We start from the raw sequence: 18,547 nt of genomic DNA, 5'->3' as shown, positions 1-18,547 counted from the left end.
TAATAATAAATACTGTTGGGGTTTTACGTACGTATAATGCGATGCGATTATGAAACACGCCGTATTCGAGGGTTCCGAATATTTCGACCATCGGGCGTTCTCTAACGTGCGCTACCTCACCGTTCACGAGCTTCAAGGTATTTTCGCATCTTGCGACCGCCGCGGCAGGGATTCGATTCCGCGACCTTCGGATCCGCGCAGTCGAACAGCGCTATAGAGACCACCGCGGCGGGCCAGGCGGTTATACTGCGTCGCACCATTACTTCCCAAAACCCGAACAACCTCCAAGATGCAAACCTGTTTGAACCCTTTGTCAGGGCAAACGCTCGCTCACATGTGGATTCACACAGCACTGGCAGCTAAGAGAATTGCTCAGACGGAGACTGTGATCATCGCCTTTGACGGGCACCGGGTACCGAATTTTGTCAGGTACGGAACGCTCCTGTTGAAATGTTCCCTATATAGAAAGCAAGTGGACGTATGCCACGCCTGCGGAAGACTCGGGCATCGCACCGATGTCTGTCCAACACCTAGCGACGTCGTCTGTCGGGGATGCGGCCTTCCAAACCCTGATGAGCAGCACCAATGCACCCCAATATGCAAGTTCTGTGGCGGTCCGCACCTTACTGCCAGTAAAGAATGTGCGCATAGATTCAAGACTCCGTACATTGTTCGCCGACGACGCTTCGAGCGCGCCAGACAGCAAGAGGAGCTCCCCCCGCAGTCGATCCTTCGATCCTCCTATTCTCAAGCCTCATGTATCCCTAGCCCTAGGGGAAAACGACGCTCGCGCTCGCGAGGTCGCTCCATGAGCCGACGGGGCTCCAAAAGCCGCTCTGCCCCAAGATCACGACCATCATCGCCTTCTCCAGCGCGCTCCGGCTCCAGAGGCCGCTCCACGTCCCGCACCCGGAGCGGCTCGTCCAACAGGCCAAGATCCAACACCCCCTCCGGTGGTAAAGGCAAGTCCTATCTAACGTGGGCCGATAGGGCCCGTGGCAACCAAGCGCAGGCGTCCAACTCCCAGGACTCGCACGACCCGCGTCTCACGAACGAGCTCAAAGAGCTTAGGCGTGCCAATGATAGTCTTAGGAAAGAAAACGCCCAGTTCAAGCAGGAAATCAGTCGGCTAGCCACCGAGATAGCCGAAATACGAAAATTGGCGCTCAAACCGCCGGCTCCTCCGGCCGCCACGAGTTCGTCGGCCATGGACACGGCGGAGGCTCCCCCCAAGGCGGGTGAAGTGAAGCGTCGCGCCCTGGATAGCTCAAGGGAAGACGAGACTCTGGAGCTCCTTTCGGAGCTCAAGAAGGCCATCTCCAACATACAGTCAGGCCTCTCTCAAGTACAAGAAATGATCGCGCACCCCCAGCTGGGTCTGGTCGCCCTCAGCGAGAGAATACTTAGACTGGAGGGGACCCACCACGGATTTTTGCCAAGCACATCGACAACACCAGTCCCAAACTTGAACAGTGTCATTGCCCCGCCGACAGAGGGTGCCATCCTGCAGGCGGCCCTCTCGAAACCCATCCCCAAGCCCAAACATGGATAACGAAACTAACGTCATAACAATGTGGCAGTGGAATTGCGCAGGGTTCGTCAGCAAACGGGCGACCCTGCGACAATACCTAAAAGGCATAAAGGATAAACCCCAAGTTATCACCTTGCAAGAAACGATCACATCATCACACATCAGGCTCCCTGGTTTCGTCACTGTGGCTTCCACTGAAGGGGGAAGGGGGGTGGCCACTCTGGTCAGTAAAAGGTTCACGTGCATTCAGCGAGACCTCGGTCCAGCGGACAATGGGGTCGAGTACGTCATGACGGAACTCCTAGTCGACCCCCCTAAGCGGTGCTTACGAAGGAACAGTATTTTCATATTAAATGTCTACTGCAGGCCCAGCGTACACAGAGCCAGGGCTGGTGGTCTTCTGAAGAAGGCCGTGCATTTTGCCGGCTGTCAACCTCTTGTCGTCATGGGGGACTTCAATGCCCAGCATCAGGCGTGGGGTTACCTCACCAATACGAAGAAGGGTAGAGACATATGGCTCACGGCAACGGAGGAAGATCTGACACTGGTAACCAATAAGGACTTCCCAACCAGGAGAGGGAACTCGGTGTGCCGAGATACAACCCCGGATCTCACCTTTGTCAAGAGTCTGGAAAACGTCAAATGGACCAACACGGCTATCGACCTCGGTAGCGATCATTGCATCATCGAAGTGCTCATAGAGGTTGCCCGCAACAAGACGAGGACCTTTAAGTTCATCGACTGGGACTTGTTCCGAGCCAACCGCTCCGAGCGCGCCCATTCCCCGGATGCGGACCTAGACTCTTGGTGCGACGGGTTAAAAGAAGATGTGGCCAGCGCCACCAAAGAGGTGATAACCGATCTGGAGGTGGACAGGATGGACAGTGGGCTCGCGCATCTGTTGGAAGCCAAGCAGGCACTGCTCGCGAGATGGAAGACTCAGCGCCATAACAGAAGACTGCGCAAGAAAATGTCCGAAATCAACAAAACGGTAGGAGATCATTGCAAGGTCTTATGCAAGCAGCAATGGGATGAGCTCTGTGATTCTATGGAGGGCCAACTCAAGACCGGTAAAAGCTGGAGACTCCTCAAACACCTACTGCACGACGGCAACACCAAGTCCAATCAGAAGAGAGCTTTGACAAAAGCTGTCCATTTGGCCACCGACTCAACTCCAGATGAGGCGATCACGGAGAAGCTCATAGACAAGTACCTGGCGGCCACGGACGATCCGGTACCTCCCCAGTTTCCCGACTACGAGGGGCGCGACGCGCCATCGATGGACGAGGACTTCACCGTGGCTGAGGTCAAGCGGGTTCTCGCATCCCTCAATAGCAGATCCGCCCCTGGGCCAGATGGGGTAACCAACAAAATGCTCAAGCACCTCGACGACGACTCGATCGAGTTTCTTACAGACAAGATCAACGAAATCTGGCGCAGCGGTCTCATTCCCAAGAGCTGGAAAGCGGCCTGCACAGTACTGATACCCAAGCCGGGTAAGGCACCGAGCATCGAGAATCTTAGGCCAATCTCGTTGACGTCGTGCGTCGGGAAGGTGGCCGAGCACGCCATGCTCAACCGCCTCACTGACCACCTCGAGTCTAACAAATGCTATACCCACAACATGATTAGCTTTCGGTCGGGGCTCTCGACTCAGGACGCCATGAAGCTGATCAAGCACCAGGTCATTGACTCCGGCTCCACCGACACCAAGGCGATTCTTGGATTGGATTTGGAAAAGGCTTTTGACAACATATCACACGCCTTTATTCTCAAGAGCTTGTCTGAGTTTCACGTCGGCAAGCGGGCGTACAATTTTGTGCGCTCCTTCCTTTCGTCGCGGTCCACAAGACTGAAGATTGACGATTTTTTGACCCACGAAATTACCCTTGGGCCAAAAGGGACACCTCAGGGGGCGGTGATCTCCCCGACGCTGTTCAATATCTGCATGATCAACCTGTCGAGGGCCTTGAACAAAATCCCGAACATTAACCACACGATCTACGCAGACGACATCACCATCTGGTGCCTCAGCGGATGTGAGGGTCAGGTCGAGAGTGCTTTGCAAGAGGCCATCGATGTGACGGAGCGCTATCTCATCCCCACCGGGCTAAGGTGCTCGCCCGCTAAGTCCGAGCTCTTACTGTATAAGAAGAGGCCCAGAGGCGGTTCTCACCGGTCCTGGAAGCCAGCAATGGAAAGCCACATTACGTTATTCACCGGTAACGGCTCCCCAGTTCCGCGGGTGGACACTATCAGGGTCCTTGGAATGTTTATCGAGTCTAATGGAGCCAATGGAGCCGCCATCAAACGTATTTGTTCCAAGACTGAAAGCGCCCTCGGACTGATTCGAAGAATCGCTAACAGGCACCGCGGAATCAGGGAGGACAATCTGATCCGGATTATCCACGCATTCGTGCTATGCCACCTCGCTTATTCGGCGGCTATGCACAACTGGCTCGTGTCGGAGCGCAACAAAATCAATGCCCTAATCAGAAGAGTCTTCAAGCTGGCCCTTGGCATTCCTGTTCGAACGCACACGGAAGACCTCCTGAAGTTGGGAATCCACAACACGTTCGAAGAAATTGTCGAAGCCCAAGAGTTTGCACAGTTTGTCAGACTGTCTGGCACCCCAGCGGGTAGAGCCATACTCGGCATGCTGGGACGAAACCCCACGGTTGTCGGTCCTGACGCTGTGAAGCTGCCCAACGACGTAAGATCCAAGATCCAGATTGCGCGGATGCCGCGCAATATGCATCCAACCTACAACGAAGCACGAAGACGAGCCAGGGGTAAATCTCTGCTCGACAAGGATCGAGCCTGCTTCGTCGATGCTGCTTCGTACATTCAAGAAGAAGCCTTCTCCTCAGTGGTCGTCGACTGTGATTGCAGAGTCATCAGCTGCGCTACCATCCGCACTTTTAGTTCCAGCGTTGCAGAGCAGGTTGCCATTGATCTTGCATTGACGGACGGTGTACATGACACAATTTATTCAGACTCCAAGGCCGCTATCAAGGCCTTCCAGATGGGCATGGTGGCTCCCCAGGTCTTACAGATTATTCAAAAAATTGCCCGCAGCTTCCCTCGGGGGAACACTGAGGAGGATGCGGACCATATAATTGGTTAACGGGGTGTTAAAGTGCGACTTACTTGGGTCGATGGCTAAATTGGTTAACGTGGTTGTGAAATGGGGTGTTAAATTGCGACTTACTTGGGTCGATGGCTAAATTGGTTAACGTGGTAGTAGGAGGGGGTGTTAAATGAGTGAACACGTACACACGTATGCGAAAGGGCGGCGCTGGTCGAAGGGACGTCGATCATTGTGTTTGTGGATTCGTTGGAATTCATTTCACCGCGACCTTGGACGTCGACGCGCCGTACAAACCAACCGACGAGCGGCAACTGAGCGAGCGAGCGCCGACCTTGAGTATATATACAGCACGACGGCGCATGCACTGTCAGCTGTTGAATGTTCTCGAAGCGCGACGCCACATGCGCGTCCACTGGAGAATCAGGAGAATTGTAGATGTCGAACGCGGTGTGTAGAGGAGGAATGGTGCACAGATGGTGGAGGAGTGAAGCGCGCGCGGTGTGTAGAGGAGGAAGGGATGCACAGATGGTGGAAGAGTGGGCGACGGCGCATGCGCGCGCGTCAGCTGTCGAATGTTTGAGAAGCGGTGCGGACGGCGCGGACGGCGCACTACAAGGCGCGAGTATAAGATGCTCCGCATCTAAAAGTCAAGGACCTCAAAGATCACTCATTGGTCTGGTTTCCTGCGCACCTTGGAACCATTGAGGGTGCCTCGCTCAATCCCAACGAGGAGGCGCACTCGGCTGCACGAGGTTTGACTGACCGTGTGCCGGGTAATGCGTCATCTCCTGGGCGACCTGAGCCTCTCTGCTCGTACAACGAGATATGCAAGCACCACTATCTGTCAAGAAGACTGCTGCCTCTGCCACACTCCTCGCTGTGCAGGGCCCCAAGCTGTTACTCTCCGACTGCTACAAACAAACACTTACCCGAGCCCTGCGGCACTGCACACAATGTACCCTGAACGGTTTCCAAGCCCGGACTGCCCCCTGTGTGGCGGTTATGCGGACTTCGAGCATGTACTGTGGGGCTGCGCCTCTGCCGGTCCCCCTTTCACCCAAGAGGAAATGAAGCGACTCATTAAGGCCCAGGACCAGACCTCTCAAATCCTGGCCGTCCAGAGGGCCCGCGCGAGGGCCGTCAGGTTTAACCTGATGGTCCCCGAGTGGGCCTAGCCAGGTGACGCTGAGTTTACTCGCGTCTATTGTGGACCGAATAAAGTTGTTTCACTCACTCACTCGCGCTTTTGGCCCACCCCACCAACTCTCCAGACTCTGAATAAAGTTCTTTCCTCCTCCTCGCCAGCGATTAACACGAGGTACGCGCCCGCCTTATCAACGAAATCAACCGGCCGCGAGCGTTGAATGATAAGACTATAGCACAAAATGAAAGAGGATAGCGCATCAACACCGGCCCAGGCATGAATCACCCCTCCCAGACATGTACACGTACGCGAGGACCACAGATGCATGTACGCATGCTTTGAATACGGTATACATGCGCGCACTTTTGGGTGGCGATACGATAAAAACAATCGCTCCAAGCCGGCGGAGCGTGTCAAAAGAGATAGTACACAGCGGCGCGGCCGTGCATATTGTAGACAGAAAAAAGAAAAGGAGTTCGCGTTCCGAGCCCACGTGGCAGTTTCTATATAATCATCCGCGGTCAATCTTGCTAAAAGCAAGAGGCGGTCAACGCCACGCTGCTGGTATACGCTTTCGTTGTTCCACCTTGCGTTAACGAAATTGCCAAGCACTTCCTTCAGACGCCACGGTGACCCATTGGTTATGGACCGTTGACGAGAAGGTCGCGGGATCGAAACCCGGCCTTGGCGGCCCAGGCCCGTGTACTCGTTTTAGCAAAAACGAAACCCGTGGCGTCCCTGAATATCGTGTCGTTATTTTGGAACGTAATCCCAACAATTATTATTATAACTTTGACGAACGCTCCAGAGTGTGAGAATGGAAAGAAAAAGTCATCGCAAATCGAGCAGAGGATGTTATAGTATAGAGGTAAACTGATAAAGTACTCTCGCGAGCAATATGAGCTCGAACACGCGAGCGCGTGGAAAATGACTTCGAAACCGAGATACGCGATGCGTGGATGGCGCTGCCGAAACACTGAGGAGGGCGCTCTTCCACTGACTGTTCGCACTCCCGCATGATTGTTGCTCCGAAACGGCAGCTGATCGCGTGCCGTCGGCCGCTAGCAATGATAACACTAAAAAAAAATGCACTGAAAACAAAAGTGAAAGATGTGCATGGATGCGCATCAAAATGTTCAGCGAAGTTTGGCCTGTGCATCACGGCTGGCTACGTCACAGCCAAAATTTTCCTGGCTGCACAGCCCGATTGGTTGTGGCTGTGTGCGTTGAAGTGAGGCCACGCCACCGCTAGCAGCCACAGACGTCCTATAAGCTGAATTTTTTCAGCAACAATATCGAGGCGGGAGAGTCAACAGCAAGAAGTGCGCCACCCTTTCCACTTTGATTCTGAGATGTAGGCTTCGAGGATACTCGCCATGCACTCGTGTTTTCAGGCTCATATTGCTCACGATAGTACATTCTCAACCGTTAACGGGGTGCGAATAATAAATTTTAAAACAAAATCGAATACGATTCGAGTAGCATTCGATTGCTTAGGCAATCGTTTGCAAAGCAGCTTTATAGACGGGTATAAGGTCAAAATTTTCGAAACAGTCCGAAAATTCTAGAACATTTCATTTTAAAGAAATATTCACAAGCTCTGACAAAGGAACAGTACGATTATTTCGAACCAGCAAAAAATACTACAATTACTTTAATTTGAGAAGCAATTACAACCTTCGAAATGTTTTCTTAACTGCAGGCTGATATAGAGACGCAAAAACGGCATTGAAGGTGGGATTTTGTCAACGGCTTTTAAATGAAACTGACACTTGGATGTTGAGCAACTTTCATGGGTTAACATCATCATAAATTTCACAGTCAGGATAGTTGATCGCCGAGCCTTGTTGCGGAGACACTGGAGGTTCAAGCCAAATGCTTTCATGCTGTGTGAATATAGTGCCGTAAGTATGGGCCGCATGCATCTTATAATAATTGGATATTGTTAACGAGAAACGTTACCCCTCGCTGTTGCCACGTTTCAATCCTTCGAGCATTGTTCACACTCGTTGAATAATAACAAAACTTTCGAATGTTCACACACTCCTACTTATTTGTATCTACCGCTTCACCGTTGGTGTAGGAGGCAGCCATCTTTGCCCGAGGTCTGCGGCTCACGTGTAATAATAATAATAATAATAATAATAATAATAATAATAATAATAATAATAATAATAACTTATTTCCCATCTATACATTAGAGTTTCACAGAAGGTGTGCGACTAAAAGCGAGAAACGCTTGACAATGGTCTCACAAATTTTACAGCACAGTAAGATTACTCCGTGCACTATATACACGCATACTTGCGACATTCAAACATAGTTTAGTGCACACAACACAAGGTTCAATGAAGTAATTGATTACGGCCACAAATCATACTAAGTCTATAGAGAACCGAGCGTTGCATTTAAGGCGAACAGAGGAGCAAGAATGGCGGTCTCGGTGCAGCTGACGACGCCACACTTACAGCGTAACACTCGTAACGACCACTCTCACGCCGACAATCAAACAGCTAATTAGCTGGTCCTTGTAAATTAATCCCTCCAGTGTAACTCCAAGTGCAGCACATTACTTTTACTTTGGCGCAGACAGATCCGTGACTCAACATCACAAGGCAGATGCGCGACCTTCATACCATTTTTATAAAGCACTCTGTATTGACCACACACACACACAAAAAAAATGGCCCCGTATCTGCATGTCAATCTGCAAACGTCGTCGGAAGACGATAGTCTTTCGTGTGGAGAGAGTGAACAAAACGTTTATTTGATGTTCTCCGCAAGAAAATCGGTGAATGGCATTCTGGAGGCGCTGCGTTAGAGTGCCTCGAGCGTGCAGCGGAGGTGAACGAGCGCATCAGGTCACGTCACACGTGAGACATGAGTGCTACCTGGCAGTTTTCGTAGAAATTAAAGCGAGTGGCTCTGAGACGGGTGTGCGTGCCCATCTCAGAGGTGATAAGGTGTAGAACGCAAGGCGACGGTAGGTGCCACCACCGTCTCGTCTTTGCAAAGCGTTGGAAACACTAGACTTTTCGTGCAAGCGTTGCATGCTCAGCGCAGGGTGATAAGCACTACGGTATTAACTTTACTTATGTATGCCTTTTCTAGTGAAATACGCACATGCAGAGTATACACGTGTCGTTATGGTGCCCCAGACATGCGCAATAATTGCTTCTTATTTGACAATTCCACAAGCATGAACGCTCAACTTTGAGCAACATTGCTGGGCGCTGCGGATCGGGTCGGCCGTTTCAAGTACCCTATAAGCCGTTAAGAGTGGACAAACAGACAAATGTACAGACAGACAGACCATTTTTTTTTTTTTTTGCGTGGAAGGTCTTTAAGAAAGACTATCGTCTTTAAAAAAAAGCAGAACAAACCAGGGCCGTAACTATAGGTTGGTGATGAGGGTGTTCCGACAACCCCGAATTTTATGCTTCAACTTTTGGTGTGATACTAACGTTTCACAGGTCTGATAAATGCCTTTAGATAAACTACCATGGTTGCCTAGGTTAGCCTTTCTACTCATAAATGCCCCCCCCCCCCCCCCAAAAAAAAAGAAAGAAGTATATATATTACTGGGTACGGCCCTGAAAGGAACGGTATGTTTCCCAACATCTAAGCACTGCAACGGGACAGCGCGCTATATCGAGCCGTACCCACTTCAAATGTGTGAACTTGAGCGTTCGCATTCCGGGCTTATCTTCGGGCCTTGCTGCACGAGGCGTCGTGCTTATAGACCGCTTTGTACATTACTGCGTGCGACAGAGCCACACACACAGAGAGGGAGGGATGTGAGTCTGCATGTTCTTAAGTCCCCCGCCAAAGAAACGTAGCGCTAAAAGAAGAAAAAAAAGTGTCCCGACATTCATCGACGCAATAGACGGGCGGTTGGCCAAGGCCTATAAATAAGACTCTGTACGCGTGTAACACATGGCGTACACGCGCCTTACATAACGATGTGAACTGAGAAGGAACTGGAAAAGAAAACACACAAAGACAAAGAAGGCTGCCCAAGGAAGTGCGCTGTCCACTTGGCACCATTTGGGCGAAGATGCCTTAATTAGTTCTGTGCTCAATTTTTCTCTTAAAGGAGCACTGACATCAAATTTACTCATGTCAAGATTTTTGCGCCAACGAGTAGCTATCGACCCCCCCCCCCCCTAGTAGCGATTCGCGACCTGAAACGCATCTGAGGTACGAATGAATATCGGTAATATTGATTAATACATTGCTATCGAACGTGGTTCAAAATGGATCGGAAGCCCGCCAAATGGATGGATTGATGTGGCTGTATACCCTTTAGATCGGGCGGCGGCTAACGCCACCTAGCCGTACTACTTAGTGAACCAGCAACCAGATTTATCTTTTTTTTTTTCCTCTTTCCTCTTTAAGTACTTTGCAGTGAATGGTTTTTCAATCGTGCCTTGACTTTAGCTGCCAATCAGATAACCTCCTTCTAGTTAAGTCTACCCGCTTAAAGTCTATTTTGCCCTCCCGGTCCGTAAACCCCAGTGCTTTGAAAACCTCTGCGCCATCATCCTGAACTATAAGGTGAAGCCCTTTACAGAACATTATAACATTATCAAGTGTTCGGCAGTTTCCTCCTTCTCTCCACACGCTCTGCATACCATGTCTACCCCTTCGTATTTGGCATGATATGTCTTGGTTCACGATACTCCGGTCCTGGCCTCAAACAGTAGGGAACTACCCCGAGTATTATCATAGATCATTTCCTTGGCAATTTCCTGCTTGGCGATTTCCTGCAAAATTGTAGTGCTGTCGGCGCTACCTCGCGGCCACGTCGAGGCCGCTGCACAGCTGATTCAGCCTTCACAAAAAATGGTGACGTCACGCACACTGGCATTTGGTCTGTTAGGAGCGCACGTGCAGTCAGTCGAGCTGCGTCTTTGATGATGTAGTTAGTAGTAGTAGTAGTAGTAGTAGTAGTAGTAATCGTAGTAGTAGTAGTAGTAGTAGTAGTAGTAGCAGTAGTAGTACTTTTATTTACAGTAAGCCGGATACAGAGCTCACTGCAGGGGCAAAGGGCTAAAGGCGAACAGCCTGACAAAGGCCCTTGTCCCTCCGCAGTCCGTGACAGTGCAAAGCTTAGACATCAGCACTGGCAAACAATATATATATATTAAATAGATTGGTTTCAAGCAACCTGCAATTGTACACACAAAATTCAAACATACATAGCATAAGAAGTTTACATAACACAATTTAAGAATTAGAGGTCACTCTCGTAAAAATTCACAACTAAACGATATCAATGAAACAACTCAAAAACAGTCACAAAATGCATGCGGATACGATGAATTGCGCTGTATACACTCGTATAATTGACATAGAAATTTATGAACAAATAATCATTTGCAGAGGCATGAGACTCCATTACGTAGTTTCGATAGTGTAGACCGGTGGTTATGAATAAGTTCTTTATTTGTTTCTTGAAAGTCGCACTACTAGCCTTAAAGTTCAATTGATCTGCAAGGGTATTTAAAACCTGAGGTACTTGGTAAGCAACACTTTGTTTTCCAAACTTGGTTCTTGTTCTAGGAGCTCGTTTCTTTTGTTCTCGCAGACTGGAGTGTGGTCTTTCGGTGCAACTTTCTTCATATAGCTTAGTCTTTTGTATTAACTGGAGCAATTTAAAATGATATAATTGATCGATTCTGAGTATGGAATGTTTAATGAATAGTGGAGCAGTGCGCAAGTCTTGTAGATTCCACCTGTATTTTTCAAAGCAGCGCAATATTTTCTTTTGTATAGTTATTAACTTATGGTAATTCCCTTGTGATGTCGTTCCCCAGACTAACATCCCATAAGTTACTTTAGAATAGAAGAGTGCATAGTACATACTTATTTTTAACCTCAATGGGATTAAGTGAATTGTTCTAAAAAAAAAAAACCAACTATTCGCGCTAATGCGGTGATCAGATGATTTACATGTGTGTTTACATGTAGACTAAAGCCCCCCCATGCGTTTTCCACCGGCTATAGGTGAAGTAGGGCCAACTCGTTCTTCCCCTCTACCTTTAGCCCCAGCCTCGAGAAGGAGCCTCGCACGCACTGCCAGTGAAACCCAAATCGTTCGCCAACACAAGATTTACCCCGGAAGCAGCTCGGCACAAAGTGAAGCGAGCAAATGCGGCTGTTCTTGGGCGTGCAGTCCCTCTGTCCATCGACGCGTACGAAGTCAACCCACTGGCTGCGAAGTGTGGCAGCTTGGGCTAGTTGCTATGGCATGACGATAGTTATAGCGCGAGAACAAAACGACGACACAGAGACAGTGTCATTCGTGTCCTTCTTGTCTCTGTGTCGTCGTTTTGTTCTCGCGCTACAACTATCGCCCCTGGCTGCGTTGAGGTTTGTGGCTTGCAAAGGCATGAAACGCCACGCAATTTCCGCTCATTCCGCGCCTCGATCGACGTGCAGGTTCCCACTGCGCAGCGGTTCTCCGACATTGCGGCTCGAGTTGTCACTCTGAATGATCTTACTCACGCTGTTCAGCACATGTCAAATCAGTCGATGCGACACGATCAATCGCGCGCACGCTTTAACACAGAAAGGAAAGCCATTAGTGAAGGTATGGCCGGGAGTCGGCTCCAAACACACTCAGATCGTCGACGTCATTGTTACTAGCGTATCGTCACTCAGGATGGTATTCGTGGAATGTATCACACCGAACACGTAGCACTATTGTCGATGTCGCAGGGCAGTCTGTTTTCCGTTTTTTTTTTTCTCCGTAGCTTCTCTACGCTGTTTGACATCGAATTAAATTAACTTCCACGCGACGAATGTCATTCAAATTGATCCAAGAAGACTTATGCATACCAAGCGATCGAATGATGGGCACATCTAGATCTTGAAAGTTGATGTCAGTGCTCCTTTAAAATAAAAAAAAAAATATTTTTTTCTTAACTGGGAAAGAGCCCGCGGCGGCCCCTTCCCATTAAAGGGACTTTCCGAGTCATTGCTCAGGACTATAATAACATTCACTGTCTCTCTCTGTATGTTTATGCATGCATGCGTGTATCTGTGTATGTATGTGTGTATGTATGTATTGATTGATTTGTGGGGTTTAACGTCCCAAAACCACCATTTTATTATGAGAGACGCCGTAGTGGAGAGCTCCGAAAATTTTGACCACCTGGGGTTCTTTAACGTGTACCCAAATCTGAGCACACGGGCCTACAACATTTCCGCCTCCATCGGAAATGCAGCCGCCGCAGTCGGGATTTGAACCCGCGACTTGCGGGTCTGCAGCCGACTACCTTAGCCACTAGACCACCGCGGCGGGGCTGTATGTATGTTCGAATGTATGTATGTATGTATGTATGTATGTATGTATGTATGTATGTATGTATGTATGTATGTATGTATGTATGTATGTATGTATGTATGTATGTATGTATGTATGTATGTATGTATGTATGCTAAACACACCCTCATGCGCATGAATATAAGCCCTCGAGCTCCAAGTAACCGTATCACGTACATGCGCACTAGTAAAACAACGCCCGTTGCCCACCAGCACACGATATATAAGTGACGACCGACTGCGAACTTGTGCGAACTGGCGCTGGGTCGTATAGGGAAAAAAATATATTTATAACGAAGCAAATAAAGAAGACCACAATAACTGGACATGGCTATAGAGCGCTGGCAGGTGCGCACATTTATAGCAAAAGACCTTTCTTGCTTCGCCACGATAAAACGAGAAATAATAAAACTAAGCATATGCACGCAGGAATACGACGCACACACTAGCACTTCTCGGGACGAATGCGGCGAGGATGTGCGCACGACTGGCGCTCAAACATCCGTGCATTTCGAAAAGCACGCCAGGTGCGGGCAAAAAAATAGTTATTTGAATATTCGCCGGATGGACTGACGAACGCATCGCTTGATACTTGCACATGCTACCACCTAGCTCCCTCTCATTCTTTCTCTCTCTCTCTTTCACTAGAGCACGCATGCTAAATACGCATTCGTGTGACCATTACCCGCCGCAACATCTACGCAATCCCCGCTCCCCCCTCCCCCCACCCCCATTACCCGTTCTTCATTGAAAATGCAAGAGAAAAGTATTCTAGAAAGGGAACGCCCCGAAAATACCCCAGTGTGCACGGCTGATAAAATGCCACGTTAAACGAGGGTTTTCGTATGAGGATTACGGTTAAGCTCTAACTACAGGGCGAGATATTCTACTGCCCTCATTAAGATCAAGAACCGGACCTACAACCACGTATATTATATATATATATATATATATATATATATATATATATATATATATATATATATATGGACGGGGCCCTATATAGGGCCCTTATAAAAAGCCCTATATGCGTATATACAGAGCTGACAACGGGACCAGCCCTACACAGGACATTGTCTAAAAAGGCCATAGCATAAGCTGTGCATACAACACACGCGACGAGCTGTCGTCCACCTTTTTTTTTCTTATAAATTTTTTTCTTATAAATGTACGTTGCATAAAACCACGCTCTGTGACCTATTTTCTGCTGGTCGAGCCTCGCGACAAAGCCACCAATGGGGTGAGAGAGAGAGAGATTCAAAATAAAAGAACAGCGGGAGGGGCTTAAAAAAGAGAAATAGAAACGAGAAGGTTGATTTCAAAGGAGTACGACTCGGAGCAAACCCAGCAGCGAGACGTGAAAGGGTGAAGCCACCCTACGGGGCCACCGCAGCAACAACGGAGGGCCGCTGTCGCTAGGGGCCCGCGCCGTCGCCTTCTCGACAGAGAGCTCTAAGGCCGCGGGCTGCTGCCACTTTCGCCACACAGGGCAGCGGGGTCAACGGCACCGACCGCGGCCGTCTTCGTTCCTTCCGAGCGGCAACAGTGGAAACAAGCGCGCGAGCAGGCGTCGGCAGCGGCCAAAACTCCAAACCCACGCCAAGTTGCCAACACAAGAAGCAGTATAGGCGTTCCTCTGAAACAACACGCCTTTCCGTTTTGCACAGCTGAGAGAGAGAGAGAGGAGCAGCGGCTATAACCTGCTAATTTATTTCCACCACAGGCTGAACGAACCTTAAAAGGACGCTAAACGGAAACAACGACTTGGTTTAGGTCAATAAACTGTAATCTGAAGAGTCAAATGTCATGCTTCACTATCGTAAATTCCTTATTAGCGGAGAAAATGAAGGGCGATTTTTTTTTTTTAATTTCGCGCCGAGAGCTCCACAGGTGGCGTCACGACTTTCTAAAAGTATTTTTCATACTTCGTTACTCGGACTCCATAAAATTTCCGGAAACTTCGTATGTACAGTCGTACCCACCGATGACACCGCGCTTCAACTTCACCGATTAGAAATTACGTACGGCGCCTTCAAAATCTATGATGACGTCACGGTGCGGGAATCTCGAGGTGGAGTTCCATGGAGGAAGGAAAAAAACCTTCCTCGGTGCTCCACCCGCATTTTCTTCTCAGGCATTTTATCGCTTACAAGGCGCCGTCTCGCGGGTGAGAACGGCGTTTTCGGGACGGTCGAGCCACACAGGGCAGCTGATATGGACGTTGCTAATGTACGAAAAGTCGTTTTTTATCTGTAATTACGGCGCGTCAAGGATGATCAGTAGGCAGACGCTCCCTTGTTCGGCGGCGCTAGCCTCCATGTTGACGCGTCAGCAAGAAACGAACACAAACCACTTTGTGTGTTTAGTGCATCAGTCAATATATACCGGACCGCCCGTGACACGATAAATCTGATTTGTTTTGCGAGACGCAACGTTCTCCTGAAAATGCATGGCAAATCACGCTTTTATAGCCCGCTGAGTACACATATCAGCTTCGCGAGAATTTCTGCGGCCACTTTGGACGGTTAAATGTTAACGTCTGACCTTCGCAGTCCAAACTCGCCTTGTTTTAGGTACGTAGCATCCGTCAGCGCTTTTGTAGTGCATGAATCCCATAATATCCATTGTACGCAGAAAGCAGTGCAGGCACGCGATTTGCGCTTACAAACCTTCCACATAGATGCGCTTCCAAATAGATGGCAGCACACTGCAAGCGATTCTTTTCTTGCCGGGTATCGGAGCAAAATGTTCACCGCACCCCCAGTTAACGTGGTGAGTGACGCTATGCTGGTGTTGTGCGCGGTGAACGATGCGTTGTTGGTGCTATCGAAGTCGTTCGGCGGAAAGAATTCTACAGATTACTTTCAGCAGCGATGTTCAAAGAAACCGCCTTCATGCCAAGAATTTTTCACTGGACGTATAGATGATTGTCAACACGCTGAGAGTATACAGCGACGGTGAACGATCAGCTGCTAACTCTCGAGCAGCGACATGCAACTTCATGTCCTTCGCCTGCGTACTGGCAGCGTCTGGCCTGCGGCACGCATGTATTCCGCGGGTCGCTCTTCATCGCCAGCGTGCCGAAGGTGCGGTGATGACGAAACGCTGCAGCATATTGTTTGCTCCTGCCCTGACCTGGCCACTGAGCGTTGCGCACTGGTAAGCCGCTATCGTCTGCTTGGACTACCTGCCGAAACAATGGAAGACATACTTTTTCCCGCGCGCTCGAAGACGAAAGCCCTTCGAGCCTTCCTCGAGTTCTGTGCTTGCGCGGACCTCGCCGCCTTATAGACGGACTCTTTTCACTCGCACTACTGACTGTACTGACAAGACGTTCTCTTGCCATGACATTCACTTTTTCTTTCCCTCCTCTCTTCTTCCTATCATCTTTACTTCCCCTTCCCCGATCCCTAAAGGCGCTGAGCCGTGCCCCCGCGACGGGAGGCAGAAAATAGCGTCCTTTTTGTCTCTTCCTCTTTCATTAATCTCTCTCTCTCTCTCTCTCATGTCCCGTCGTGCGTTAATGTTTTTTTTTTTTCACGCTCGTAAGTCAAAGTCACTTCGGTTGTATTTATTTCATGAAAACGATCAGCGAGCTCAAAATAGAAGCATACTTTTTCTTGTGCATTGAATTTAGCCCAATTAGAGTGCCTATTAATTACAAAGCGCCGCATGCCGCCAAGACGCTCGAGCTTGACCAGCGAAGCGAAATATTTAGCGCAATGAAATATGCATTTACGACTATAGTCCACGCTAACTTCTCCTGCACTTCACAGGTGCTGTCCGAAAGACGTTGTTGTTCGACGAATTTTCACGTTTTTGACATTGTGAAAAGCGTACGCGTGTATTCGTTTCGACATCCTTGTTTCGATCACGCTAACAGAGCCTGCAACATCCGAGTGCAGCGAATTGCGCACTGACGGAGTCTTATCATGGCTGTGACACAAGCGCTACTGAATGGGAAGTTAAATGCTTGTATTCCGTCCAAGCAGCAGCTGCATGATGCTTACAGCGCAAGTAATGACGACGGCGTAATATGTTTGCAAACCATCGCTGCGGTAAACATTAGGTCTTGTGCAGCCGCGACGGCGAGCTATTCGCTAGTGGCCTATATACTATACTGCGGCGAATCCGCCAGACAGGCTCGGCACAAATTATCTCAGAGTGTCGTTCAGTTCATACGTGAATTATAGTTGGCGCAGTTTTCTGTAGCACACACAGGATTGCGCAAATCATTGTCGATCTACGGTCGATCAGCTGACCCCCCCCCCCCCCCCCCCCACTGCGGCAAGAAATGAGGTAGCGAACATTTAGCAGTTCCTATCGTTTTGAAAGGTACGTTGGTCCAATATACGCTCATTCGACGATCAAAAGTTCATTGATTCTTAACATACAGTTGTTTGCAGATGACTGTGTCATGTACAGGAAAATTAGAAATGAGAGTGACGTCACCCTGCTTCAAAAGTGACTTATCGCGCATTCAAGAATGATGTTCAAGGTGGAAAATGACACTAAATGCCAATAAATACATTCATGTTACTTTCACGCGTAAAAAAAAATCCAAGTTACCTTCCGAGTATGTAATCTTCAATAGTATAGTAACACAAAAACCACATTATAAATATTAAGGTGTAACTTTTTCAGCCGTCTGTTCATGGAATGCACACGTTGATTCAGTTGTTGCAAAGGCTGCCAACTCACAAAATTTTATATAGCGCAGCCTGAGAAATGTACCGGCATGTTTAAAATCAACGGCGAATTCAACTTACATTCGACCTACGCTTGAATACGCTTGTGCCGTCTGGGACGCCTGGCAAAGTACTTTAAGTGACAAACTTGAAACAATACAAAATAGAGCTGCAAGGTTTGTCCTAAGTCGGCACTCAATAAATGATAGCTGCACCAATATGAAAAATTAGTTAAGATGGGAATTACTCTCATCGCGTCAATAACTACGGCTAAAGCTCTTGTACCAAATATTTCATGGTAAAACCGGCATTCGAAAAGAAAATTACCTTCACAGTCCTCAATATATTTCTTCGCGAAATGATCATTGTTTCTAAAATCTAGAGTACCGTACCAGATCTAATCTTTATGTTAATTCATTTTTTGTTCGTTCGATTAGAGAATGGAGTCACTTATGTAATGAACAAGTGGCTCCATTCTTATAAATGAAGATGTATTTTCTTAACATTGTTAACCACCCTGCTATAGCGCCTTCGGGCCAAGCGGGGTAATCATTAAAGCATAAATAAATAAAATCCGGTGAAAGCGGCCAGGGGCGTACGTCCGTGCGCCTTATCAATTTCGATGCGAGTTCACAGGTTGATCATCCTCCCACTGTCATCTTGGATATAGTTACTGTATATGCTCCTTTCTAAAGTATCTCTAATCTTGAATTGCACGGCGCGTCACCTATAGGCCGTGACAATGCGAATACCCTCTGCGACC

General features: G+C 48.7%; 2 protein-coding genes across 2 annotated transcripts in view; one reads left to right on the top strand and one right to left on the bottom strand.

Annotated features, from left to right (window-relative positions):
* Nucleotides 1-18,547, bottom strand: part of Lpin (phosphatidate phosphatase LPIN) — a 162,799-nt gene that overhangs the window by 139,993 nt on the left and 4,259 nt on the right. The window lies entirely within an intron of this gene.
* LOC142765939 (uncharacterized) lies at nt 1,977-7,001 on the top strand. The gene is made up of 2 exons (XM_075867747.1): nt 1,977-3,027; nt 6,907-7,001. The coding sequence occupies exons 1-2, from the start codon at nt 1,977-1,979 to the stop codon at nt 6,999-7,001; spliced, it is 1,146 nt and encodes a 381-aa protein (XP_075723862.1).

The sequence above is a fragment of the Rhipicephalus microplus genome, chromosome 6 (assembly GCF_043290135.1).
Source record: "Rhipicephalus microplus isolate Deutch F79 chromosome 6, USDA_Rmic, whole genome shotgun sequence".
Taxonomy (NCBI): Eukaryota; Metazoa; Arthropoda; class Arachnida; order Ixodida; family Ixodidae; genus Rhipicephalus; species Rhipicephalus microplus.
This window is presented reverse-complemented; position numbering and strand designations above follow the sequence as displayed.